This window comes from Leucopleurus acutus (assembly GCF_964270905.1).
Source record: "Leucopleurus acutus genome assembly, chromosome: 17".
Classification (NCBI taxonomy): domain Eukaryota; kingdom Metazoa; phylum Chordata; class Mammalia; order Artiodactyla; family Delphinidae; genus Leucopleurus; species Leucopleurus acutus.
The window spans coordinates 41,892,548-41,920,156 of record NC_139159.1 but is presented as its reverse complement, the minus strand read 5'-3'; the positions used below and the strand labels follow the sequence as shown (position 1 = coordinate 41,920,156).

Below are 27,609 nucleotides of genomic sequence, written 5' to 3'. Positions count from 1 at the left end.
GAAGAAGACTAATAAAGTGAAGTGGTTAGTAAAGATGGAATTAGCAACGCTTGTTTCCGGATGTTGACTTGTGGTCGCTGTGGAGGACAAGGTATCAGGAAGCTTCTGGAAGGCCAGGCTGTTCCACAGAGCAGAGGCTGAACTTCAGGGATGCCTTCTACTAGGTTTATAAATGAATATGATCCAATGATCCTTTATGCTTGGAGAAACATGGTTTTAACAGGATCGGCAACTAATCAACTTATCTCCGGTTTATTCACAGGAGTTTGAATAAAGAAAACCATGACGATGCAAGCCCAACTGCACTGCTTGTGTCTCTTTACACTTTACTTGGTAAGAGAAGAGAATGTTCTTTATTTATTTAGTAGAATATTCCCAGTCATCCTTCTACCCCGTACCAGGGAAGCAACGGCTATCATGATTTAAAAAATAGTCTATCAAAATTAACTCATTGTGAGCAAAGGACACTTTGCCCCGATGGACTATTTCTGTTGAAATAGCTACAAGTTGGGCTTCTCTGGTGGCGCAGCGGTTGAGAGTCCGCCTGCCGATGCAGGGGACACGGGTTCGTGCCCCGGTCCGGGAAGATCCCACATGCCGCGTAGCGGCTGGGCCCGTGAGCCATGGCCGCTGAGCCTGCGCGTCCGGAGCCTGTGCTCCGCAACGGGAGAGGACACAACAGTGAGAGGCCCTCGTACCGCAAAAAAACAAAACAAAACAAAACAAAACAAAACAAAAAGAAATAGCTACAAGTCATATGTCCAACCTTTAACCAGAGGTGTGCTTTCTCCTCAGCTCTTAAAGGCCAATGCCACTTCACGGGCAAGGTTTAAGCAAATCCGTCTACTTAGCTTTAGACCATTGCATACAGCTCAGGGAATCTGGAAAGAATAGTATACTGATACATGTGTTAGTCTATGTCCCTTAATCTTGACTTTTTTTTTTTTTTTAACTTTGACCATGAGAAATTACCACCGAAATTAAGAAAAGCATTTTCTCCATTTTTGACCCTGCTCTGCTCTGTACTTTTCTTCCCATATATGGCTTGGAGTTTTCTGACCAAATTTGTGCTTAGTCACTTGTTGAGCTAACCCTATCGACTTGGGCTTCTAGAAGTTGGAGCTGGATGGAACCTGGGGAGACCAGACCTTAACCTCGGGTAGAGACAGGGATGCTGTCTTCGCTTTCCTTATGAAGCTCATAAAGGATGTACACTTGCCAAATCTGTTGCATTATGAAGCAAGATTATGGGGAAGCTTTTGCTTTCTCCTTAGAAGGAAGCTACTAGATCCTCATACCTCTAATCTTGGTTCCTTTCTTCTGAAACCCAAATATACCATATTGAATTTCAAGTTCCAGAGAGCCCCTGAGAACCCACACAGTTCAAAATATTTAGAGTGAAATACAGCCAAACTTGTAAACCTACCAGAGCTCTCCCCTTGGGGGGAAAATCTGCAGTTCCAACCTTACGAGCAAGGTGCATCCTCACAGACCAGGGCTTGAAGCGTGTAGCTAAGACTGCCTAAGGACTGGGTCTAACATCCCCACTTGACTTCTCTCCTCTTCCTACCCTCTCAGGTGTCCTTTGCTATCTGTATTATCTCAGAATGGTGGTGAAGTCAGTGCCTAGTTCAAACTTGGCACTGCTATTGATTGGTGATAAGAACTTGGGTGAGTTACGAAGCTCTGAACCTCAGTTTTCTGCCCTGTGAAATGGGTCTAATAATAGTACTTGCCTTATGTGGCAATTAAATGAGATAATGCATTTATCAAGCCCTTGAATCAATGACTTGCACAGTCTAAGGACTTGATAAATGTTAGCTATTATTATTACTACCATGTTTTAAATATCCAGCGTCTACACTCAGATGGACTCTGACCTCCATGAGGAGAACTGTGTTTTAGTCATCTTTGCAGCCTCAGCACATAGCACAGTGCCCGGAACAAGTTAGAACTTAAATACATAACTATGGATTTATATTAGGAAACATTAGGAAACAACAGTGAGACCTAAGAGAGAGAGAAGATTCTGTCATGATAATTTGACATTAGCAGGCTCATCAGCTTCTTGTCTGAGAAGGGGACATGCATTTTTCTTCCTAGATAAAGGATGAAAGTAAGTTTTCCTTTTTCCCTACTCTCACCCCAGTGGGATTTTTACCTGGAGTAAGAAATACTGCTCAAATTACTGCTGGCAGCAAGAGCCTTGCCCAGGAGACAGCCACATGCACAGCTGTCTCCGGGTGAAGGAGGGAGGCTGAGGCCTGTGTGCTGGGATTTCAGGGGCATTGGGATGGAGCCATTTCTCTTCTGCCTTCACCGACCCCTATGCCCAGACCCTCTCCTGTGAAGGCTGGAAGTTCGGTTGGAGCATCTTTCCTTCAGCATAAGGCTTTATTCAGCAGAGGTAGCCATTTAAAGTGATTGCCAGTCATTTATTCTATACTATGAGTGGCTCTCCTGTTCTTTCCTGAGAACTGGTTCTCATAGGGGGTTAGAAACACTGCACGAATATATTGTAAGGGCACTGATGAGAGGGTTTGGGAGAGAGTGCTGAGTAGGGAGGCAGGGAAATCAAGGAGAAGCCAACTGTTTTGGAGTTTTGCCTGGGACTATGCTTCTTCTGGAAGGAAGAAGAGCTGACATACATACTATATAAACAGAGAACTCTTGCTGGAAAGTACAATGACGGTGGCTACTAGGCAGGCAGATCTGATAACAGCATGCGTCCTTTGCTGGCCCGGAAGGCAGTGGAGCAACGTGGTGTAGAGTTGGGGCTTGGTGGTCCAACAGAGCTGGTACCATCCCACAGCAGCACCAGTTATATGTGCCTCTGCTGTGGGACTCCTCCAGAGCTTTCCTGATATTGTTGAGGATCAGAAGAAATGACATGTGTGGAGGTTCTAGTTCCATAGCTGCCATACAGGAAACACTCAAAAATATCAGTTCCATTCTCTTCCTACTTTTCACCTCCTTATGCAAGATGGTGGGTTTTATTCTTCCAACTCTTTTCACAAATTTCCACCACAGCATTCTTCCCAGTTATGGATGTATGGCTTGATGACTCATGACGTGCCCATGCATTTTGAAATCTTTATAGCTCAGATAGCCAGGTTAATGGGCAGGAAGAGAGATTTGTTGCCCTGATACGAGAACCCAACCCAACTTTGAACATTGCAACAGAGACTTATCCTTTATTTCTCATAGGTGAGCCAGCTCGTCTACCTGGGAAAAATGCAGGCTTATTTGTGAGGTTTGCCTGACTAATGTAGTTTTCCTATAGATGCCGTCACTGGTGTGATCAGCTGAAAGATGGGCTGCTTGCTGATGCGAGCAGAAAGTTGATGAAGACATTTGCTGTTAAGCAGTAGCCCCTCAAAAAGCACTGCCCTCGTCCTGTACAAACCATGGCACCTACTTCTTGTGTCCTGCCTTGCAGAGGAACTGCTGGAGCTGGAGAAGATGTGGAAAGGAGTGGAAGGGAGGAAGAGCCCCCAGAGGAAAATACACTTTGAGAGGAACTGATGAGCTAGAAGTCTGTATAATTATTGTGTCAGTTAAGAATGCTTTTAGCTACAAGCAACTTTAGAGTCTTTCCAGTCAATAGGGATTTATTTTTCTCAGACAATGAGAAGCCTGTCGTGGGCAGTCCCAGGCAGGTTTAGCAGTTCCGTGATGTTATCAGAGATTTGGGCTTCTTTCTCTTTGCTCCACCATTGTTTGAGCTGGTTTATCTCCTTGTGGTTTCATGATGGCGGCCACAGCTACAGACATGAGGTCCATTGCTTGAGCAAGACGAACAGGGCAGAGGCCAGCCACATCTGTCTTTCTTAATCAGGAATACAAAATCTTGACCAGAACCATTCCCTCACCTCCACCTGGGCACAGCAGACTCCACCTTTTGTTTAACAAACCAGAACTGGGTCACTTGGTCACCCTCCTAGCTGCAAGGGAGTCTGGGAAAGAGACCACTTGTCTTCCCAAGGGAGAGAGGCTGGCAATGGCTGGGGACAGCTAACCCAAGGGCCTGACACAACTCTGAGGGAGAGGAGACCAAATTCCAAAGTCCTCAGTGTTCTTTTTGTTTGTTTGTTTGTTTTTTACATCTTTATTGGAGTATAATTGCTTTACAATGATGTGTTAGTTTCTGCTTTATAACAAAGTGAATCAGTTATACATACACATATGTTCCCATATCTCTTCCCTCTTGTGTCTCCCTCCCTCCCACCCTCCCTATCCTAACCCTCTAGGTGGTCACAAAGCACCGAGCTGATCTCCCTGTGCTATGCAGCTGCTTCCCACTAGCTATCTATTTTACGTTTGGTAGTGTATATATGTCCATGCCACTCTCTCATTTTGTCACAGCTTATCCTTCCCCCTCCCCATATCCTCAAGTCCATTCTCTAGTAGGTCTGTGTATTTATTCCTGTCTTACCCCTAGGTTCTTCATGACATTTTTTTCCTTAAATTATATATATATGTGTTAGCATACGCTATATGTCTTTCTCTTTCTGACTTACTTCACTCTGTATGACAGACTCTAGGTCCATCCACCTCATTACAAATAGCTCAATTTCATTTCTTTTTATGGCTGAGTAATATTCCATTGTATATATGTGCCACATCTTCTTTATCCATTCAACCGATGATGAACACTTAGGTTGTTTCCATCTCCGGGCTATTGTAAATAGAGCTGCAATGAACATTTTGGTACATGACTCTTTTTGAATTATGGGTTTCTCAGGGTATATGCCCAGTAGTGGGATTGCTGGGTCATATGGCAATTCTATTTGTAGTTTTTTAAGGAACCTCCATACTGTTCTCCATAGTGGCTGTGCCAGTTCACATTCCCACCAGCAGTGCAGGAGTGTTTCCTTTTATCCATACCCTCTCCAGCATTTATTGTTTCTAGATTTTTTGATAATGGCCATTCTGACTGGTGTGAGATGATATCTCATTGTAGTTTTGATTTGCATTTCTCTAATGATTTGTTATGTTGAGCATTCTTTCATGTATTTGTTGGCAGTCTGTATATCTTCTTTGGAGAAATGTCTATTTAGGTCTTCTGCCCATTTTTGGATTGAGTTGTTTGCTTTTTTGTTATTGAGCCGCATGAGCTGCTTATAAATTTTGGAGATTAATCCTTTGTCATTTGCTTCATTTGCAAATATTTTCTCCCATTCTGAGGGTTGTCTTCTGGTCTTGTTTATGGTTTCCTTTGCTGTGCAAAAGCTTTGAAGTTTCATTAGGTCCCATTTGTTTATTTTTGTTTTTATTTCCATTTCTCTAGGAGGTGGGTCAAAAAGGACCTTGCTGTGATTTATGTCACAGAGTGTTCTGCCTATGTTTTCCTCTAAGAGTTTCATAGTTTCTGGCCTTACATTTAGGTCTTTAACCCATTTTGAGCTTATTTTTGTGTATGGTGTTAGGGAGTGATCTAATCTCATACTTTCACATGTACCTGTCCAGTTTTCCCAGCAGCACTTATTGAAGAGGCCTTCCTTTCTTCACTGTACATTCCTGCCTCCTTTATCAAAGATAAGGTGACCGTAGGTGTGTGGGTTTATCTCTGGGCTTTCTACAGTCTTCCATTGATCTATCTCTCTGTTTTTGTGCCAGTACCATACTGTCTAGATTACTATAGCTTTGTAGTATAGTATGAAGTCAGGGAGCCTGATTCCTCCAGCTCCATTTTTCGTTCTCAAGATTGCTTTGGCTATTTGGGGTCATTTGTGTTTTGATACAAATTGTGAATTTTTTCATTCTAGTTCTGTGAAAAAGGCCAGTGGTAGTTTGATAGGGATTGCATTGAATCTGTAGATTGCTTTGGGTAGTAGAGTCATTTTCACAATGTTGATTCTTCCAATCCAAGAACATGGTATATCTCTCCATCTATTTGTATCATCTTTAATTTCTTTCATCAGTGTCTTATAATTTTCTGCACACAGGTCTTTTGTCTCCTTAGGTAGGTTTATTCCTAGATATTTTATTCTTTTTGTTGCAGCGGTAAATGGGAGTGTTTTCTTGATTTCACTTTCAGATTTTTCATCCTTAGTGTGTAGGAATGCCACAGATTTCTGTGCATTAATTTTGTATCCTGCTACTTTACCAAATTCATTGATTAGCTCTAGTAGTTTTCTAGTAGCATCTTTAGGATTCTCTACGTATAGTATCATGTCATCTGCAAAGAGTGACAGCTTTACTTCTTCTTTTCCAATTTGGATTCCTTTTATTTCCTTTTCTTCTCTGATTGCTGTGGCTAAAACTTCCAAAACTATGTTGAATAATAGTGGTGAGAGTGGGCAACCTCATCTTTTTCCTGATCTTAGTGGAAATGCTTTCAGTTTTTCACCATTGAGGACGATGTTGGCTGTGGGTTTGTCATATATGGCCTTTATTATGTTGAGGAAGTTCCCTCTATGCCTACTTTCTGCAGGGTTTTTATTATAAATGGGTGTTGAATTTTGTCAAAAGCTTTCTCTGCATCTATTGAGATGATCATATGGTTTTTCTCCTTCAGTTGGGTAATATGGTTTATCACATTGATTGATTTGCATATATTGAAGAATCCTTGCATTCCTGGGATAAACCCCAGTGATCATGGTGTATGATCCTTTTAATGTGCTGTTGGATTCTGTTTGCTAGTATTTTGTTGAGGATATTTGCATCTATGTTCATCAGCGATATTGGCCTGTAGTTTTCTTTCTTTGTGACATCCTTGTCTGGTTTTGGAATCAAGGTGATGGTGGCCTCGTAGAGTGAGATTGGGAGTGTTCCTACCTCTGCTATATTTTGGAAGAGTTTGAGAAGGATAAGTGTTAGCTCTTCTCTAAATGTTTGATGGAATTCGCCTGTGAAGCCCTCTGGTCCTGGGCTTTTGTTTGTTGGAAGACTTTTAATCAGAGTTTCAATTTCAGTGCTTGTGATTGGTCTGTTCATATTTTCTATTTCTAACTGATTCAGTCTTGGCAGGTTGTGCCTTTCTAAGAATTTGTCCATTTCTTCCAGGTTGACCATTTTATTGGCATAGAGTTGCTTGTAGTAATCTCTCATGATCTTTTGTAGTTCTGCAGTGTCAGTTGTTACTTCTCCTTTTTCATTTCTAATTCTATGGATTTGAGTCTTCTCCCTTTTTTTTTGATGAGCCTGGCTAGTGGTTTATCAATTTTGTTTATCTTCTCAAAGAACCAGCTTTTAGTTTTATTGATCTTTGCTATTGTTTCCTTCATTTCTTTTTCATTTATTTCTGATCTGATTTTTATGATTTCTTTCCTTCTGCTAACTTTGGGTTTTTTTTGTTCTTCTTTCTCTAATTGCTTTAGGTGCAAGGTTAGGTTGTTTATTCGAGATGTTTCCTGTTTCTTAAGGTAGGATTGTATTGCTATAAACTTCCCTCTTAGAACTGCTTTTGCTGCATCCCATAGGTTTTGGGTCATCGTGTCTTCATTGTAATTTGTTTCTAGGTATTTTTTGATTTCCTCTTTGATTTCTTCAGTGATCACTTCGTTATTAAGTAGTGTATTGTTTAGCCTCCATGTGTTTGTATTTTTTACAGATCTTTTCCTGTAATTGATATCTAGTCTCATAGCGTTGTGGTTGGAAAAGATACTTGATACAATTTCAATTTTCTAAAATTTATCAAGGCTTGATTTGTGACCCAGGATATGATCTATCCTGGAGAATGTTCCATGAGCACTTGAGAAAAATGTGTATTCTGTTGTTTTTGGATGGAATGTCCTATAAATATCAATTAAGTCCATCTTGTTTAATGTATCATTTAAAGCTTGTGTTTCCTTATTAATTTTCATTTTGGATGATCTGTCCATTGGTGAAAGTGGGGTGTTAAAGTCTCCTACTATGAATATGTTACTGTTGCTTTCCCCTTTTATGGCTGTTAGTATTTGCCTTTTGTATTGAGGTGCTCCTATGTTGGGTGCATAAATATTTACAATTGTTATATCTTCTTCTTGGATTGATCCCCTGATCATTATGCAGTGTCCTTCTTTGTCTCTTGTAATAGTCTTTATTTTAAAGTCTATTTTGTCTGATATGAGAATTGCTACTCTAGCTTTCTTTTGGTTTCCATTTGCATGGAATATCTTTTTCCATCCCCTTACTTTCAGTCTGTATGTGTCTCTATGTCTGAAGTGGGTCTTTTGTAGACAGCATATATATGGGTCTTGTTTTTGTATCCATTCAGCCAATCTGTGTCTTTTGGTGGGAGCATTTAGTCCATTTACATTTAAGGTAATTATCGATATGTATGTTCCTATTCCCATTTTCTTTTTTTTTTTTTTTTGCGGTACGCGGGCCTCTCACTGCTGTGGCCTCTCCCATTGCAGAGCACAGGCTCGGGACGCGCAGGCTCAGTAGCCATGGCTCACCGACCCAGCCGCTCCGTGGCATGTGAGATCCTCCCGGACCGGGGCACGAACCCGTGTCCCCTGCATAGGCAGGCGGACTCTCAACCACTGCGCCACCAGGGAAACCCCCCATTTTCTTAATTGTTTTGTGTTTGTTATTGTAGGTCTTTTCCTTCTCTTGTGTTTCTTGCCTAGAGAAGTTCCTTTAACATTTGTTGTAAAGCTGGTTTGGTGGTGCTGAACTCTCTCAGCTTTTGCTTCTCTGTAAAGGTTTTAATTTCTCCATCAAATCTGAATGAGATCCTTGCTGGGTAGAGTAATCTTGGTTGCAGGTTTTTCTCCTTCATCACTTTAAATATGTCCTGCCAGTCCCTTCTGGCTTGCAGAGTTTCTGCTGAAAGATCAGCTGTTAACCTTATGGGGATTCCCTTGTGTGTTATTTGTTGTTTTTCCCTTGCTGCTTTTAATATGTTTTCTTTGTATTTAATTTTTAACAGTTTGATTAATATGTGTCCTGGCATGTTTCTCCTTGGATTTATCCTGTATGGGACTCTCTGTGCTTCCTGGACTTGATTAACTATGTCCTTTCCCATATTAGGGAAGTTTTCAACTCTAACCGCTTCAAATATTTTCTCAGTCCCTTTCTTTTTCTCTTCTTCTTCTAGAACCCCTATAATTCGAATGTTGGTGCATTTCATGTTGTCCCAGAGGTCTCTGAGACTGTCCTCAGTTCTTTTCATTCTTTTATCTTTATTCTGCTCTGCAGTAGTTATTTCCACCATTTTATCTTCCAGGTCACTTATCCGTTCTTCTGCCTCAGTTATTCTGCTATTGATCTCATCTAGAGTATTTTTAATTTCATTTTTTGTGTTGTTCATCACTGCTTGTTTCATCTTTAGTTCTTCTAGGTCCTTGTTAAATGTTTCTTGCATTTTGTCTATTCTATTTCCAAGATTTTGGATCATCTTTAGTATCATTATTCTGAATTCTTTTTCAGGTAGACTGCCTATTTCCTCTTCATTTGTTAGGTCTGGTGGGTTTTTACCTTGCTCCTTCAATTGCTGTGTGTGTTTCTGTCTTCTCATTTTGCTTATCTTACTGTGTTTGGGGTCTCCTTTTTTGCAGGCTGCAGGTTCGTAGTTCCTGTTGTTTTTGGTGTCTGTCCCCAGTGGCTAAGGTTGGTTCAGTGGGTTGTGTAGGTTTCCTGGTGGAGGGGACTGTTGCCCATGTTCTGGTGGATGAGACTGGATCTTGTCTTTCTGGTAGGCAGGTCCACGTCTGGTGGTGTGTTTTGGGGAGTCTGTGGATTTATTATGATTTCAGGCAGCCTCTCTGCTAGTGGGTGGGGTTGTGTTCCTGTCTTGCTAGTTGTTTGGCATAGGGTGTCCAGCACTGTAGCTTGCTGGTCGTTGAGTGAAGCTGGGTGCTGGTGTTGAGATGGAGATCTCTGGGAGATTTTTGCCATTTGATAATATGTGGAGCTGGGAGGTCTCTTGTGGACCAGTGTCCTGAAGTTGGCTCTCCCACCTCAGAGGCACAGCACTGACTTCTGGCTGCAGCACCAAGAGCCTTTCATCCACATAGATTCGAATAAAAGCAAGAAAAAGTAGAAAGAAGGAAAGAAAGAAAGAAAGAAAGAAAGAAAGAAAGAAGGAAGAAAGAAGGAAAGAAAGAAAGAAAGGAGGGAGGAGGGAGGGAGGGAGGGAGGAAGGAAGGAAGGAAGGAGGGAAGGAAGGAAAGGAAGAAAGAAAGAAGATAAAATAAAATAAAGTAAGATAAAATAAAATAAAGTTATTAAAATAATTATTATGAAAAAAAATTTAAAAAAAAAAAGACCAAAAACAAAAAAACAAGCAAAAGCAAAACCAAACCAAAACAAAACAAAAGGACGGATAGAACCCTAGGACAAATGGTGGAAGCAAAGCTATACAGACAAAATCTCACACAGAAGCATACACATACACACTCACAAAAGGAGGAAAAGGGGAAAAAATAATAAATCTTCCTCTCAAAGTCCACCTCCTCAAATTGGGATGATTCATTGTCTATTCATGTATTCCACAGATGCAGGTACATGAAGTTGATTGTGGAGCTTTAATCCGCTGCTTCTGAGGCTGCTGGGAGAGATTTCCCTTTCTCTTCTTTGTTCTCACAGCTCCCGGGGCTCAGCTTTGGATTCGGCCCCACCTCTGTGTGTAGGTCGCCGGTGGGCGTCTGTTCTCCGCTCAGACAGGACGGGGTTAAAGGAGCAGCTGATTCAGGGGCTCTGGCTCACTCAGGTCGGGGGGAGGCAGGGGCACGGAGTGCGGGGCGAGGCTGTGGTGGCAGAGGCCGGTGTGACTTTGCACCAGCCTGAGGCTCGCCGTGCGTTCTCCTGGGGAAGTTGTCCCTGGATCCCGGGACCCTGGCAGTGGTGGGTTGCACAGGCTCCCCGGAAGCGGGGTGTGGATAGTGACCTGTGCTCGCACACGGGCTTCTTGGTGGCAGCAGCAGCAGTCTTAGCGTCTCATGCCCCTCTCTGGGGTCCGCGTTTTTAGCCACGGCTCGCGCCCATCTCTGGAGTTCCTTTAAGCAGTGCTGTTAATCCCCTCTCCTCGCGCACCAGGAAACAAGAGGGAAGAAAAAGTCTCTTGCCTCTTCGGCAGGTCCAGACGTTTCCCCGGACTCCGTCCCGGCTAGCCGTGGTGCACTAACCCCTTCAGGCTATGTTCACGCCGCCAACCCCAGTCCTCTCCCTGCGCTCCGACCAAAGCCCGAGCCTCAGCTTGCAGCCCCCGCCCGCCCCGCCGGGTGAGCAGACAAGCCTCTCGGGCTGGTGAGTGCCGGTCGGCACCAATCCTCTGTGCGGGAATCTCTCTGCTTTGCCCTCTGCACCCCTGTGGCTGTGCTCTCCTCCGCGGCCCCGAAGCTCCCCCCTCCGCCACCCGCAGTCTCCGCCCGCGAAGAGGCTTCCTAGTGTGTGGAAAAGTTTCCTCCTTCACAGCTCCCTCCCACTGGCGCAGGTCCCATCCCTATTCTTTTGTCTCTGTTTTTCCTTTTTTCTTTTGCCCTACCCAGGTACGTGGGGAGTTTCTTGCCTTTTGGGAGGTCTGAGGTCTTCTGCCAGCGTTCAGTAGGTGTTTTGTACGAGTTGTTCCACGTGTAGATCGTCCTCTGTGTTCTTGTTTGTTACTATTTTTTTGTTGGACAACCCAGATCAACTTAATCAAGATTCAATTAACCAAGGGATATAGTACAAGACCTTTTCCCCCATGATTTCATCCTAATTGTTTTTGGGTTATTCCCAGTGTTTCTATACGATAAGAGCGTACTAGCTCCTCATAAAGAAATGGAAAATAAATTCTCTTCTCACTAGTTCTTCTTTCTTTTTTGGTTTTACCTGTCCAGTTCCCCAAACCATTAACTTTCCATATCGTACTTCTAATTCTAACCTATTCCAGCCCTGATTCCCATAACAAGTAGGAGACCTGAAGAACCACTCGGGAAGGAGGGGGCACTGGCATCGGTGTGGGTGCCAGATCCTTCGTTCCAGAGGGTGCTCTCTGTGGTGGGTTTATGGCTGGCTGCCCCTTCCTGCGTTCCGCCTGCTCCGCTCTGCCTCACGACTCCCGTTAGTGACCATTCCTGGTGGGAGACGAAGGGATGGCAGGAACTACTGCTGAATACACCCTCCTGCACATCCCCATGCTGCCAGCTTCCCACCCCCTCCCCCCCCACCCCAGGCTGTCTCGGCTGCTTCTGCTGTTGTGTAGTGGGGGTAGTGGCTAAGAGGGCCGGGTCTGGAGTTGCAGGTTCGAATCCTGCTTCCTGCACTACCTGGGCAAATTATTTAACCTCTCTGCATCTGAGTCTAATCACCGGTGAAACAGAGCTGGCAATAATAATCTACCCTGTAGGGCTGTTGTCGGGATTCAATGTGTTTAGGACAAAGCTCAGCATATACTAATTTAGCAAGTGTGAGCTCTTCTTGTTGGGTGCCAGGCAAGCATTGTACTCAACACGTCTACATATTTTTTCCCCTTAAAAATTCAATTGTCTTTGAGGTGCCTGAACTCTAGCGTGCTGGGAATCTGCCATGGATTTCCTTATAAACTAACAGGAGTGGAATAGAGGGGTTTTAAGAAGCTGGTGTAGGGGCTCCTTGGTGGTGCAGTGGTTAAGAATCCACCAGCCAATGCAGGGGATAGGGGTTCGAGCCCTGGTCCGGGAAGATCCCACATGTTGTGGAGCAGCTAAGCCCGCGAGCCACAACTACTGAGCCCATGTGCTGCAACTACTGAAGCCCATGTGCCTAGAGCCTGTGCTCCGCAACAAGAGAGCCACTGCAGTGAGAAGCCCTGGCACCACAACGAAGAATAGCCCCTGCTCACTGCAACTAGAGAAAGCCTGTGTGCAGCAACGAAGACTCAATGCAGCCAAAAATAAAAAAGTTAAAAAAAAAAGAAGCTTATGTAAAACCATGTAGAATTTAACAGCATAGTGGCATTGTGGGAAGATCATGAACTTTCCTTCAGCTAGAACCCAGTGTGTGTGCCATGTCCACTGCTTATGGGTTTTACTCTGGGCAAGTAGCTAACCTGTGTGAGCTTCATGTATAAACCGGGAGTGTTAATTTCTCCCCACAGGGTGATTGCTTGAATGGTTAAATGAGAAAAGCCGTTTTAGGCTCTAAGCAAACCATTTGACATAGTAGAGCCTCAACAAATATTAGACCCCTTCCTGCCCGTTTTGACTAGATTTCACATTGTTTTGAGCCAGGTTAGAATCTTAGGTTTCATATGTCAGTCCTGGAACCATAAGAAAATCAGCAAGTGACGCCTATACATTCATAGTAGATGGTGATGCTAATTTTTTTTTTTTTTTTGCTAATTTTCTTTTTCTTTCTGTTTTTAACAGACAACTGGATATGGCCAAGAGGGAAAGTTTAGTGGACCCCTGGAGCCCATGACCTTTCCTATTTTTGAAGGCCAAGGACCGAGTCAAATCATTTTCCAGGTAATGGCTACCCTTGATCACTGTCATCTTGATTTTGCAGGCTCTCTCTTTTACTCCTTTATCTACTGTACACCCAGAAATAAAATATAGGCATAGTAGATCTCATTATCAAGAATGATTTCAGAAGCTAAGTTAAACACAGAGATGAGTGGCTTCAGTGTTATAAGACGTTGTACCTAACTTCCTCATTCGGACTTCCTCAGTGGTGTCTAGGGCAAGTACTCCCATCTCTGGGGCGGGGATCTTGGTGCCTGTAGACTCTGCCTCTTCCCCCAGGGTGGGAAGGGAACCTGTCTCTGGAGTGACATGGCCATCTGAGTATCTGTCTGTTCAATGAGCTGGCTGCTTGAAGCATTTGAAGATGCGGGTTCTCTGGATTACTGCTGGAATGGCCTGCTTTCCTCACCGCCTCCTCTGAGCCCATCCCTGGGCCCTCACCCATGGGTTGGACAAGGCACAGTGGGAGGCAGTCATCTCATTTAGTTAGTTAACTGAGAAAGCATCGGGTTGAGGAGTGGACTGCAAGAGACTTTAGCTTTAAGGGCCCTGAGATAATCCCGGAGATGTAATGGAGAGAGGGAGAAAAACATACTACTGCATGGACCAGAAATCCCCTGGGGAAGCCTGCTTGGCCTTGGAGTGGCTGAGGGTGCTTTGATGAGCCTCTGGGTGTGCCCATGATCTCCCATCCCATGCACTGGGGGAGCGACAGAGGGTTGCTAAACTACCATCTAAGGTGGATGCCTTCTGTTAACTGTCCAAGCATTTTTTTCGGCAGTTCCCGTCCACAGAGGAGAGACTGAAAGCTGCCTCATGCCACCTTCTGTCATTTGGTACCAAAGTAGTGCAAAGGGGCTCCATAGTACGAGCTGTTGGGGGTGCACGGGTATCTCTGTGCCCTGCTGTGGGTATTTTAGGGGCTTTGACCTCTCCAGTCAGGGAAGCCGGCACTGAGCGACGAGCAAATGCTTTGAGAGCTGGAGGCTAATAAGAGAAGGGTGTTCCAGCAAAGGCACAGCTTGGACACCTGCCCTGTGCTGGGAGAGGGCAGGGCATGCCCCGAGTTTTGGCAGAAGGCCAGCAGAGAGCCTAAAGAAGAAGGTAGGAGAGGAGGCTGCAGGGACAGGAAGGGCCCTGACTTCTAAGGCTCTTAGATTTTCTCCTCAAAGCAACGGGCCTGAATCAAATTTCCATTCAGGGCTACAAACTGGAGGGGGGCGGGAAACGGAAGAGGTTGCAAAGGAACTGGTTGGGAGTCTATGGCAGGGCTCACACAAGAGGTGATCTTGTTAACTAACTTTCCCTCCCTTGCCAGGGAGCACTTAGTTATAGATATCTTGTTTACATTTAAAAAATTCTGTTCAAGATGTAGAGAACAAACATATGGGCACCAAGGGGGGAAAGGGGGGGTGGGATGAATTGAGAGATTGGGATTGACATGTATACACTGATACGTATAAAATAGATAACTGATGAGAACCTACTGTATAGCATAGGGAACTCCACTTCGCTGTACAGTAGAAACTAACACAACATTGTAGAACAACTATACTCCAATAAAAAAACATTCTGTTCACTTGTGTATTTTTATGCTTCATAAGCTGGTAAGAATGCTGTGGGATAGGCACACGTTCATCTCTTTTTTGGAATTTGATATATTTGTATTTATTTATTTATTTTTATTGGGGTATATTTGCTTTACAATATTGCATTAGTTTCTGCTGTACAACAGAGTGAATCAGCTATACGTATACATATATCCCCTCCCTCTTGGACCTCCCCCTCCCATCTCACCCATCTAGGTCACAACAGAGCACCGAGCTGAGCTCCCTGCGCTATATAGCAGGTTCCCACTAGCTATCTGTTTTACACATGGTAGTGTATATTCCCAATCTCCCAATTCATCCCATCCCCTACGCCCCCGCCCCGTGTCCACACGTCACTTCTCTATGTCTGTGTCTCTATTCCTGTGTTGCGAATAGGTTCATCTGTACCGTTTTTCTAAATTCCACATATATGCGTTAAGATACAATCTGTATTTTTCTCCTTCCGATTTACTTCACTCTGTATGACAGACTCTAGGTCCATCCACGTCTCTACAAATGACCCAATTTTGTTCCTGATGGTGCCTATTGTTATAAGGCACTATGCTGGGTACTGAGGATGCAAGATGACCCCAACACCATCCCTGCCCCCGCTGAGCTCATAGGGTAGTAGAAGGAGGCTAACAAGTAAGCAAACAATGTAGTGAAGGGTTCTGATTGGAGTCTGGTGGGCTGCAGAGGGAACCAAGCGCAGATGGAGAAAGAGTGCTCGATTTTAAGTGTGGGCGGTAGTGGTTGAACAGAAAAGGTTTCACTGACCCCTCAGCTGAGTATTTAAAGTTGAACAGGCACTCACAGACAGAAAGCAGGCCCTGGATACAGTATGGGAAAAAGCACGGGGGTGTGCAAATCAGCAAGAGAATGAAAGATAACAGGTGGTTTAGGGTGTGCAAAGGCGAGGCTGCCGAGGTCGAGGGGTGGGGATGGGTGTCCAGACCGGCCCTTTAACCTGTGGTAGGGTGCAGGGCACCTGTGGAGGGTTAAAGAAGGTGTGACAGAATTAGACTGTGCTTGCACAGACCTACTCTGTGATCACTGTAAGTGTGGGATGAAGGGGGTGAGCCTAGAGGTGGGAAGGCTCTTAGGACAGTTTGCCATAGACCAGTGGCAAGCGGTGGAGGCCTGGTTTAAGTAAGTATAAAGGGGGAGTGGAGGGAAGGAGAGGGGTGGGAGCAATGCAAGGAAGTCACACCTTCTGGGGTTGGTGACTGAATGAGTGCAGTGGGAGAGAGGAGGTGTTTAGGGTAACTCCGAGGCCTCTGGCTTGCTTCACTGGCTGGTTAGTGGTGTCATTCAGAGAGAGAGGAAATGAGAGAGAGAAGGAGGGGAGGGGAGGGAAGATTTATGGGAAAGTCAGTAAATAAGTGTTAGGCCTATTGAATTTAAGGTAATATGTGGCGTTAGCTAGGTGGAGATGTTGAGGAGACAGTGGCCATGTGGGTCTGGAGATACAGACTGGGGAGCCTTCCTCACACAGGTGCTAACCCAGTGCTTGGGTGTGAAAGTCCATCTGTAGTAAGTATCTCAACAGCCCACAAGGGCCAGGTAAGTGATGAATGATGCTATCTTGGGATAAGACAGGCAGTGGCAAAAAACAGATGTAGAAAACCCCCAACTGTGCAAACATGAAATTAACAGTCTTCTGATACTTGGCTCCAGTATGTGGAACACAGGGAATAGTGGGGACTGTGACAAACTGAGGGTACCTCAAAAAGTATAGCCTTAATTCAATTCCAAACGATTTCACAAGTCAGAATTTGTGTACAGTATTACTGGATTCTATAGTTTTTCCACAAAAGTCAGAAATTTTTATATTTATGTAAAATTTCCTGATCTAAGAATATTGGCACAGTAAAAAAAGTCATCTTATAATCTAAGCAAAATGTACTTGTGGGCCAGAGAGTCTGTGGTTACTTCTGCAACCTCTGTTTGAGGAGACTCTTGAGCAGAAGGGAGTAGATGTTCTGTGAGTACAGGTCCACGGGCCACTGAACAGAATCAGAACTGTACCTAGAGGCAATGTCCAGCTAACAAACATCACACACCTGGAAACTGCTTCATAGGATCCTTCTGCAGTCTCTCAGGAGCCCAGCCAGTAAAATCATTCCTTGGGTTACTTCACTTCTTTTTCTGTTCTTTTTCCATTAGCCACACTACAAAGCTTGTCTCTTCTTAACAGAAAATGATAGCCCAACTGCCATGGCTGAATGCTTCTTGTTTATGGGTGTGTGTGTTGGAGTGGAGGAGTGTAGGCAACGAAGGGGATTTCCTTCTAGAATCTCAGAGTCTTTGTTCTAGAAAAGACCTTAGAGACTTTTTGTACCAACTGCTTGTTTTACAGATAGGGAAACTGAGGCTTAAATAAGTTAATGGCATAACTGATATTAGAACACTGATATTCTCATTTTCTAGTCAAGCATATCATGCTACTTAACACCATATACAAAAATTAACTCAAGGGCTTCCCTGGTGGCACAGTGGTTGAGAGTCCGCCTGCTGATGCAGGGGACACGGGTTCGTGCCCCTGTCTGGGAAGATCCCACATGCCGTGGAGCGGCTGGGCCCGTGAGCCATGGCCACTGAGCCTGCGCGTCCAGAGCCTGTGCTCTGCAAAGGGAGAGGCCACAACAGTGAGAGGCCCACGTATGGCAAAAAAAAAAAAAAAAAAAATTGACTCAAAATGGATTAAAGACCCAAATGTAAGACCGAAACCATAAAACTCCTAGAAGAACACATAAAGAGAACACTCTTTGATATAAATCGTAGGAATATTTTTTGGATCTGTCTCCTAAAGCAAAGGAAATAAAAGGAAAAATAAACAAATGGAAACTAATTAAACTCAAAAGCTTTTGCACAGCAAAGGAAACCATTGACAAAATGATAAGACAAACTACTGAATGGGGGAAAATGTTTGCAAATGATATGACTGATAAGAGGTTAATATCAAAAATATAGAAAGAGCTCATACAACTCAACATCAAGAAGCGAACAACCCAATTAAAAAATGGGTAGAGGGCTTCCCTGGTGGTGCAGTTGTTGAGAGTCCACCTGCCAATGCAGGGGACACGGGTTCGTGCCCCGGTCTGGGAAGATCCCACATGCCGCGGAGCGGCTGGGCCCGTGAGCCATGGTCGCTGAGCCTGCGCGTCCGGAGCCTGTGCTCCGCAATGGGAGAGGCCACAACAGTGAGAGGCCCATGTTCCGCCAAAAAAAAAAAAAAAAAAAGGTAGAAGACCTGAATAGACATTTTTCCAAAGAGGACATGTAAAAAGCCAACGGGCACATGAAGAGGTGTTCAACATTGTTAATCATCAGAGAAATGCAAGTTAAAACCGCAATGAGATATCACCTCACACCTGTCAAATGGCTATCACTAAAAAGAACACAAATAATAAATGTTGGTGAGGAGAAAAGGGAACCTTCATGCACTGTTGGTGGGAGTGTAAATTGGTGCAGCCAAGGAAAACAGTGTGGAGCTTTCTCAAAAAACTAGAAACAGAACTACCATATGACCCAGCAATTCCACTCCTGGGGTATATATCTGAAAAAAAGGAAAATACTAATTTGAAAAGATACATTCACCCCAATATTCATAGTAGTATTATTTACAGTTGCCAAGATATGGAAGCAACCTAAGTGTCCATCGGATAAAGAAGATGTAATCTGTCTATCTATCTATCTATCTATCTATGTGCACACACACACACACAATGAAATACTACTCAGCATAAAAAAGAGTGAAATTTTGCCATTTGCAACAACATAGATAGACTTGGAGGGTATTACGCTTAGTGAAATAAGTCAGACAGAGAAAGATAAATACTGTATGATATCACTTACATGTGGAATCTAAAAAATAAAACAAACTAGTGAATATAACAAAAAAGAAAAGACAGATACAGAAAACAAACTGGCTGTTACCAGTGGGGGGAGTGCAGGCGAGAGGGGCAAGTTAGGAGTAGGGGATTAAGAGGTAGAAACCATTATGTATAAAATAAATAAGCTACAAGGATGTCTTGTACAACACAGGGAATACAGCCAGTGTTTTGTAGTAACTATTAGTGGAATATAACCTTTAAACATTGTGAATCACTAAGTTGTACACCTATAATTTATGTAGTATTGTACATCAACTATACTTCAATTTAAAAAAAGGCCAAAATAAAAAGTAGGTTACATAGCAAAAAAATAAAGTAAAACCTGGCATATACAAAAAAAAAAAAATAGAATACTGTGCTCTCTCCATCTTCTTATGTGGAAATGATGTGGAAAACCCAGCGTTGGTAAGATGTACTTTGAGTTCTTTATTACAGTGGTGGGAAGGAGTTGTCCCAGTTCCCTCATCTGTATCCCTTGAAATATTCTTACCTGAAGTCAGGGAGGAACAAAGCAAGCTTTCTGCCCCATGAGGTTGATCCTTGGGTTATTAACATGTCCTCCAAAAAAAAAAAAAAAAAAAAAGAAAGAAAAAAGAACTAAACACCTATAGACTTGTCTCACTGAGGATTTTCAACTATCCCCAGCTCTGTACTCTCAGGGGCTTCTAGATCTAAGGATAGTATGATACATATCTCAGATAGGTAATTACTTTTCTTCTTCTTCTTTTCTTTTTTTGCTTCAAAGGAGTAATGTTATTTTATAATTCTCCCCATTTATTAGTTGCTTAGTACTTGATTTTTAAAAGTGCACATTAAAAGAATGAGAGTTGAATGACTTTGGAATAAAGAGGTCAGGAATACCAAATAAATTGAGTCCGTTTTTAGTTTTGTTCATGATAATTAAAGATGATTCAGCAATGATGGCCATTTTATGCAGCTCATTCAGGAGGGCTTCTAGTACATGCAAGTGCATGCACTTGATACAGAGGAGGATTTCATGAAGTTTCAGTGACGACTAGAAATATCATAAGGTGACTATGGACAATCTATAAACACCTGTTGTTGTCACTGGACAGAGAAGGCGTCCAGTTTTCCAATTCACAGCTGGAACCAAGCTCTCGGATCTTCCACTCGTCTTCACTGGCCAAAAGAAAACTTTGTAATGGCTGATATTTTTTCCTTACAATTTCAATGAAGCCTTAGATTGGATCACATGAAAATGCCTCCGTGTATCTTCCAGAACTCCCCAATACCTTCCTTAATAGTATATTCAGCACAGTTCTTGCACTCTTGGGGTGTAAATCCAATTAATGCTCTCCCTGTAGTACCAATTCCCCGATCACTTGTCAATTTTTTAATTTGAGCTTCTATGTAATAAGGAGATACATAATAAAAATGGTCCCCAAGGACACTGTAAGCCATGTATTGAGAGTCTTCTGAGGTTTCTGTAACTTCTTGATCTTCAAAACTCTCTACATTGCAAGCTATCTCCATTTTCCTTTCGTGAGGAAAAGCCATCGTTTGGACGCCCTTCAGTCCATTCACATTTGAGCCCCGAATGGCACTAGCGATCTCTTTTCCCAGAGCCAAGTCTTGAGATCATCTTTGGTAACATTGCAGTTCATCACATATGGGCTAGCTACGACGCCTGATGTGAAAGTTTGCTTCTCAGTTTGCGGTTTCGCTCAGCTCCTGCCTCCCGCAGATTGGCTCTCGTCTGCTCTAGCGGCAGCATGAATCTCCTCACTGCAAAGCTGAAATTCCAATTTTGTTCCAACGCAACTGTCACAACACCCTGAAGCAAGCTGTTAAACCACATCTTCGGGCAGGTGCAGCTCCCAGGTTAGGTTTAAGAACACTGAAATCCCTCCTTGTGAACCAGCCCAGTTGCTTCCTTCTCTGGACAAGACTGTGCTTCTCAGGCAGGTCAGCCTCACCAAAGAGAAACACACTGCAGCCAGGAACACGTTGGACCAGATTCTCAACAAGGCTTCTAGCCACAGCTCCACACTCTTCCACTCCAACACCAGAGAGAGGGTAAATGGGAATCGGGTCCACTGCTCCCAGGCAAGGATGGATCCCCTCTTGTACCTCCATATCAATTGACTGGAAGGCCTCCAGGCAGGCAGCCAGAATGGAATTGCGTAACTCAGCAAGAGTCTTACGTGTTGCACCTTTTTTTTTTTTTTTTTGCGGTACGCGGACCTCTCACTGTTGTGGCCTCTCCCATTGCGGAGCACAGGCTCCGGACGCGCAGGCTCAGCGGCCATGGCTCACGGGCCCAGCCGCTCCGCGGCATGTGGGATCCTCCCGGACCGGGGCACGAACCCGTGTCCCCTGCATCGGCAGGCGGACTCTCAACCACTGCGCCACCAGGGAAGCCCTGTTGCACTCTTGATCAGAAAATATATTGAGGACTGATACCTCAGGATGTTTCTGTCCATTTTTTTTCAAGAAAATCTGCTTTCGCTGCGTTCTCAACAATGTATTTTCTTCTGGCTTCTGAAATGTTTCATAAACAGGCAGCCAAACGGCGCCCCAGTCCGTGTCCTGAGCACACACCACCGTTAGCACTTTTAGGGCGGCAGAGGCTCTCCGGGGAGGTCGTAGTGCGAGGTCTGGGCAGACACCGGCACTGGGACCCCCTGCGCTGTCCCGCCCAGGTTCTGGTGTGGAGTGGCCCAGACCCACGTGGGCCGAAGGGTAACCAGAGGGACTCGCTGAGGGCCCCGGGAGACTCCAGCAGGCGGATCAGCGTCCGCGGGCGGCGGGGCCCGGAGCGAGGGGCGGCCGGCGGCGGCGCTGCCCCAGGCCCGCCTCCAGCCTGCAACCACGCCGGCCGCTCCGCGGTTTGGGGGGACGCACCTGCGGGCGCGGAGGACGTCGCTGTAGGATGGCCTCTATTTTCTTCGTAATGTGTGAGATATAGCTTATATATCATAAGATCTACCCTTTTGTTTTTGTTTTTTTGTTTGTTTTTTTTGTTTTTGCGTACGCGGGCCTCTCACTGTTGTGGCCTCTCCCGTTGTGGAGCACAGGCTCCGGACGCGCAGGCTCAGTGGCCATGGCTCACGGGCCCAGCCGCTCCGCGGCATGTGGGATCTTCCCGGACCAGGGCACGAACTCGTGTCCCCTGCATCGGCAGGCGGACTCTCAACCACTGCGCCACCAGGGAAGCCCTACCCTTTTAAAATGTCCAATTCAGTGGTTTTTAATATGTCACAAAAATGTACAACCACCACCACTATCTGATCCCAGAACACTTTCACCAGCCTCAAAGAAACCCTGTACCAACCAGCAGTCACCCCCTATTCTCCTCTCCTCCCAGCCCCTGGCAAACACTAATCGACTTGCAGTCTCTAGAGATTTCCTTTATAGACATAAATGGAATCATGTAATATGTGACCTTTTGTGTATAATTTCTTTTACTTAGCATAATGTTTTCAAGGTTCATCCATATTGTAGCAGGCATTAGTACTTTTTTCCCTTTTTATGGCTGATTAATATCCCATTGTATGAATATAATACATTTTGAATATCCAGTTATCATTTAACGGACATTTATAGCTATTATAAATAATGCTATTATGGACATTCATGTACAATTTTTGTGAGGATATGTGTTTTCCATTCTCTTGGATATATACCTAGGAGTAAAATTTCTGGGACATAGTTAATTCACTTTTTAACTTTTTAAATAACTGCAAATCTGTTCTGCAAAACAACTGAACCATTTTACATTCCCACCAGCATTGTATAAGTGTTCTGATTTCTCCACATCCTTGCCAACACTTGTTACTTATCTGTTTCTTTATTGTATTGATAGCTATCCTAGTGGAGTAAAGTGATATTTCTCTGTGGTTTGGGTTTGCATTTCCCTAATGACTAATGTTAATATCTTTTAATGTGCTTATTGGCTATTTGTATATCTTCTTTGGAGAACTGTCTGTTCAAATCCTTTACCTCTTTTTAAATTGAATTATTTGTCTTTTTATTGTTGTAAGAGCTCTTAACATATTCTGCATAAAGTTCCTTATCATACACATGATTTGCAAATATTTTCTCACATTCTATAGGTTACTTTTCACTTTCTTGATAGTTCATTTGAAGCACAAAAACTTTTAATTTTGATGAAGTTCAATTTATTTTCTTTTTTGTTTGTGCTTTTGCTATAACATCTAAAAAATTCTTGCCTCAGCCAGAGTCACAAAGATTTATCTTCTCAGTTTTATAGTATTAACTCTTAACATTTATGCCTTTGGTCTATTTTTAGTTAATTTTTGTGCATGATACGAGAGGTAGGGATCTAACTTCATTCTTTTGCATGTGGATATCCAGTTGTTCCAGCACCATTTGTTGAAAACACTATTTTTTCCCCATTGAATTATCTTAGCACCTTTGTCAGAAATTAATTTGACCATAAATACAAAAGTTTATTTCTGTACTCCTGATTTTGAATCCACTGATCTATATGTCTGTCCTTATGCCAGTGCCACACTCTCTAGAATACTGTAGCTTTGTAGAAAATTTTGAAATCAGGCAGTGTTAAGTCTCCCAACTTTGTTCTTCTTTTTCAAGATTGTTTTGGTTATTCTGGGCCTTATACATTTTTATATAAACTTTAGGATCATCGTGTCAATTCTACAAACAAGACAAAATAATTTTGATAAGGATTGTGTTGAATTAGTATCTCAACTTGGAGAATAGTACTATCTTAACAATATTAAGTTTTTCAAGTTTTGTGCACGGGATGTTTTTTCCATTTATTTAGATCTTCTTTAATTTCTTTCAACAATGTTTCGTAGTTTTCAGTTTACAAATCTTGTATTTCTTTTAAACTTATTCTGAAGTATGTTATTCCTTTTAATCCTATTGTAAATGGAATTGTTTTCTTAACATCATTTTCAGATTTCTTTTTGCTAGTGTATAGAAATACAGTTGATTTTTTTTTTTTGTATATTGATCTTTTATCTTGCAACCTTACTGGACTTGTTTATTTGCTGTAAAACTTTTTTATACTCCTTAGGATTTTCCATATGTAAGATCATGTCATCTGTGAATAGAGATACTTTTACTCATTTCTTTCCAATCTGGATGACTTTTATTTCTTTCTCTTGCCTAGGATTTCAAGTACAATGTTATATAGAAGTGACAAGATTGGGCATCATTATCTTGTTCCTGATCATATAGGGAAAGCTTTCAGTCTTTCACATTATGTATAATATTAGCTGTGGGTTTTTCTTAGATGCCCTTTATTAGGTTGAGGAAGTTACCTTCTATTCCTACTTTGTTGTGTATTTTTTTATCATGAAAGGATGCTGGATTTTGTCAAATGATTTTCTGCCTCTCTAGAGATACTCATCTGGTTTCGTCCTTTATTCTATTAATATGGGGTATTAAATTAATTGATTTTCATATGTTGAACCAGCCTTGTATTCTAAGATAAATTCCACTTGGTCATGATATATAATTCTTTTTATATGTTGCTGGATTCAGTTTGCTAGTATTCTATTGAAAACTTTTGCATCTATATTTATGAGATATTGCTCTGTAGTTTTATTTTGTTATTTTTTTTTCTGTTTTGCATATAAGGATGACACTAGCCTCATAGAATAAGTTGGGAAGTATTCCATACTCTTCTACTTTTTGGAAGCATTTGTGAAGGTGTGATGTTAATTCTCCCATACTTGTTAGGTAGAATTCACCAGTGAGTTACCTGGTCCTGGGCTTTACTTTGTGGGAATTTTTTTGATTACTAACTCAAGCTCTTTAGTTGTTATAGTTCTATTCAGACTTTCTACTTATTCTTTGGTCAATTTTGGTAGTTTTTAATCTAAGAATTCATCCATTTCACTTAGGTTGTCTGATTTGTGGGAACACAATTGCTTATAGTATTCTATTTCATCCTTTTTATCTCTGTAAGTTTGGTAGTACTGTCCCCTCTCACATTCCTGATTTTAGTTGTTTGATTCTTGTGTTTTTTTAAAAAATATTTATTTGTTTATTTTGGCTGCGCTGGGTCTTAGTTTTGGCATGCGGGATCTTTTTTTTTAGTTGCGGTGCGCGGGCTTCTTAGTTGCGGCATGTGGACTTCTTAGTAGTGGTATGCATGCGAGATCTAGTTCCCTGACCAGGGATCAAATCCAGGCCCTCTGCATTGGGAGAAGGGAGTCTTACCCACTGGACCACCCGGGAAGTCCCTCTTGTGTCTATTTTTTTCTTGGTAAATCCAATTGAAGATTTGTCCATTTTGTTGATCTTTTCAAAAGACCAACTTTTGGTTTTGCTGATTTTCTCCTTTGCTTTTGTATTCTCCATTTTATTAATTTCCACTCTAATTTTTATTTCCTTCTGCTTGCTTTGGGTGAGTTTATTCATCTTCTTCTAGTCTCTTAAGGTAGAAAATTATTGATTTGACATTTTCTTCTTTTATAGGCATTTACAGCTATAGATTTGCCTCCATGTACTGCTTAATCTGTATCCCATAAAGTTTGGTATGCTGTGTTTTCATTTTCATTCATCTAAAAGTATGTTCTAATTTCCCTTTTAATTTCCTCTTTGACCTATTGGTTATTAGAGTGTATTGTTATTTCCATATATTTGTGATTTTCCCACATTTCCTGTTATTTGGTTTTAGTTTCTCCATTGTGGTTAGAGAACATATTTTGTATGACTTCAATGATTTAAATTTATTGAAACTTGTTTTGTGATCTATCATATGATCTAGCCTGGAGAATGTTTAATGTATATTTAAGAAGAATGTGTGTTAGGATTTTGTTGGATGGAGTGTTCCATAGATGTCTGTTAGCTTCTGGTTGGTTTACAGTGTTGTACAAGTCTTCTATTTTCTTGTTGATTGTCTGTCTCTTTGTTATATTCATTATTGAAAGTGAAGTTTTCAAGTCACCAACTATTATTGTTGAATTGTATATTTTATCTTCAATTCTGTCAGTTTTTGCTTCATGTATTTTGGGGTCTGTTGGTAGGTGCATGTATGTTTATAATTGTTATAGAATCTTGAGAGATTGACCCTTGTATCAGTATAGAATATCCTTCTTTTCTCTAGTAATAATTTTTATCTTAAAGTTTGTTTGTTCGAATAGTAGTATAGCTTAATTTCACCCTCATTTTGAAGGATAGTTTTGTTGCATATACAATTCTTAGTTGGCAGTCTTTTTCTTTCAGCACTTTGAGTATGTCATTTCACTGTCTTCTGGCCTCCATGAGAAATCAGCTGTTCAGTTTATTGAGGATCCTTTGTATGTGATGAGTCTCTGTACTTCCAAATTCTCTTTTTTTTTTTTTTTTTTTGTGGTACACGGGCCTCTCACTGTTGTGGCCTCTCCCATTGCGGAGCACAGGCTTGGGTCTTGCAGGTTCAGCGGCCATGGCTCACAAGCCTAGCCGCTCCACGGCATGTGGGATCTTCCCAGACCGGGACATGAACCCGTGTCCCATGCATCGGCAGGTGGACTCTCAACCACTGCACCACCAGGGAAGCCCTTTTTGTTTTTTTTAAATAAATTTATATATTTTTATTTATTTATTTTTGGTTGCATTGGGTCTCCATTGCTGCATGCAGGCTTCCTCTGGTTGCGGCGAGTGGGGGCTACTCTTCGTTGCAGTGTGCAGGCTTCTCATTGCAGTGGCTTCTCTTGTTGTGGAGCATGGGCTCTAGGTGCATGGGCTTCAGTAATTGTGTCACACAGCTCAGTAGTTGTGGCTCACAGGTTCTAGAGCACAGGCTCAGTAGTTGTGGCACATGGGCTCCATGGCACATGGGATCTTCCTGGACCAAGGATCGAACCCATGTTCCCTGCATTAGCAGGTGGATTCTTAACCACTGCACCACCAGAAAAGTCCCTGTTTGTTTGTTTTGTGTTTTATTATGATGAGTCTAAGTTTGAGTCTCTTTGAATTTATTGTATTTCAAGTTCAGTGAACTTCTTGGAAGCATAGATTAATGGTATTCTCAAATTTGGGAAGTTTTTGATTAGTATTTCTTCAAATAATCTTTCTGCCCCTTTCACTCTTTCCTTTTCTTCTATGACTCTCATTATGCATGTTTGCTTGATGATGTTCCGTTTGTCTCTAGGGTTCTGTTAATATTTCTTCTTTCTTTCTGTCAGGGTGGATAACCTCAATTGATCTATTATCAAATTCACAAATTCTTCTCCTGCTAGCTAAGACTTACTGTTGGGCCTTTTCTAATGAATTTTTCATTTCAGTTATTATGCTTATCAACTCTAGAATTCTTATTTGTTTTTTTAAAAAATAATTTCCATGTCTTTATTTATATTCTCTATTTGGTGAGACATTGTTATCATACTTTAGTTCTTTAGAGATAGTTTCCTTTTGTTTTTGAACCTGTTTAAAATAGTTAATTTAAAATCCTATTTAGTAAGTCTAACATCTAGACTTCCTTGGGGACAGTTTCTGTTGACTGCTATTTTTCCTTTATATGGGCCTTACTTTTCTTTTATTTGCATGTCTCACAATCATTTGTTGAAAACTGGACTTTATAAATAATATGATGTGGCAACACCAGAAATCATATCCCATTGTCTTCCCAGGATTTGTTGTTGTTGCTGTTTGTTTAATGACTTTCCTGAATTAATTCTGTAAAGTCTGTATTCTTTGCCATATGTAGCCACTGAAGTCTGTTTGGTTAGCTTAGTGTTCAGCTAATGATTGAATTAAGATTTCCTTACAAGCCTAGAATCAATAAGTCTTCCAACCTTTGCCAACAGGCTCTGTGTACTTGTTGGG

At 42.3% G+C, this 27,609-nt stretch overlaps 1 protein-coding gene across 1 annotated transcript in view; it reads left to right on the top strand.

Moving 5' to 3' along the window:
• Window positions 1-282: 282 nt before the first annotated feature.
• Window positions 283-27,609, top strand: part of CDH17 (cadherin 17) — a gene marked incomplete at both ends in the record, with an annotated part of 87,892 nt that continues 60,565 nt past the window's right edge. The window contains 2 exons of the mRNA XM_082858957.1: window positions 283-333; window positions 13,260-13,358. Of these exons, the coding sequence (XP_082715083.1) occupies window positions 283-333; window positions 13,260-13,358 (150 nt within the window). The remainder of the gene's footprint in view (window positions 334-13,259; window positions 13,359-27,609) is intronic.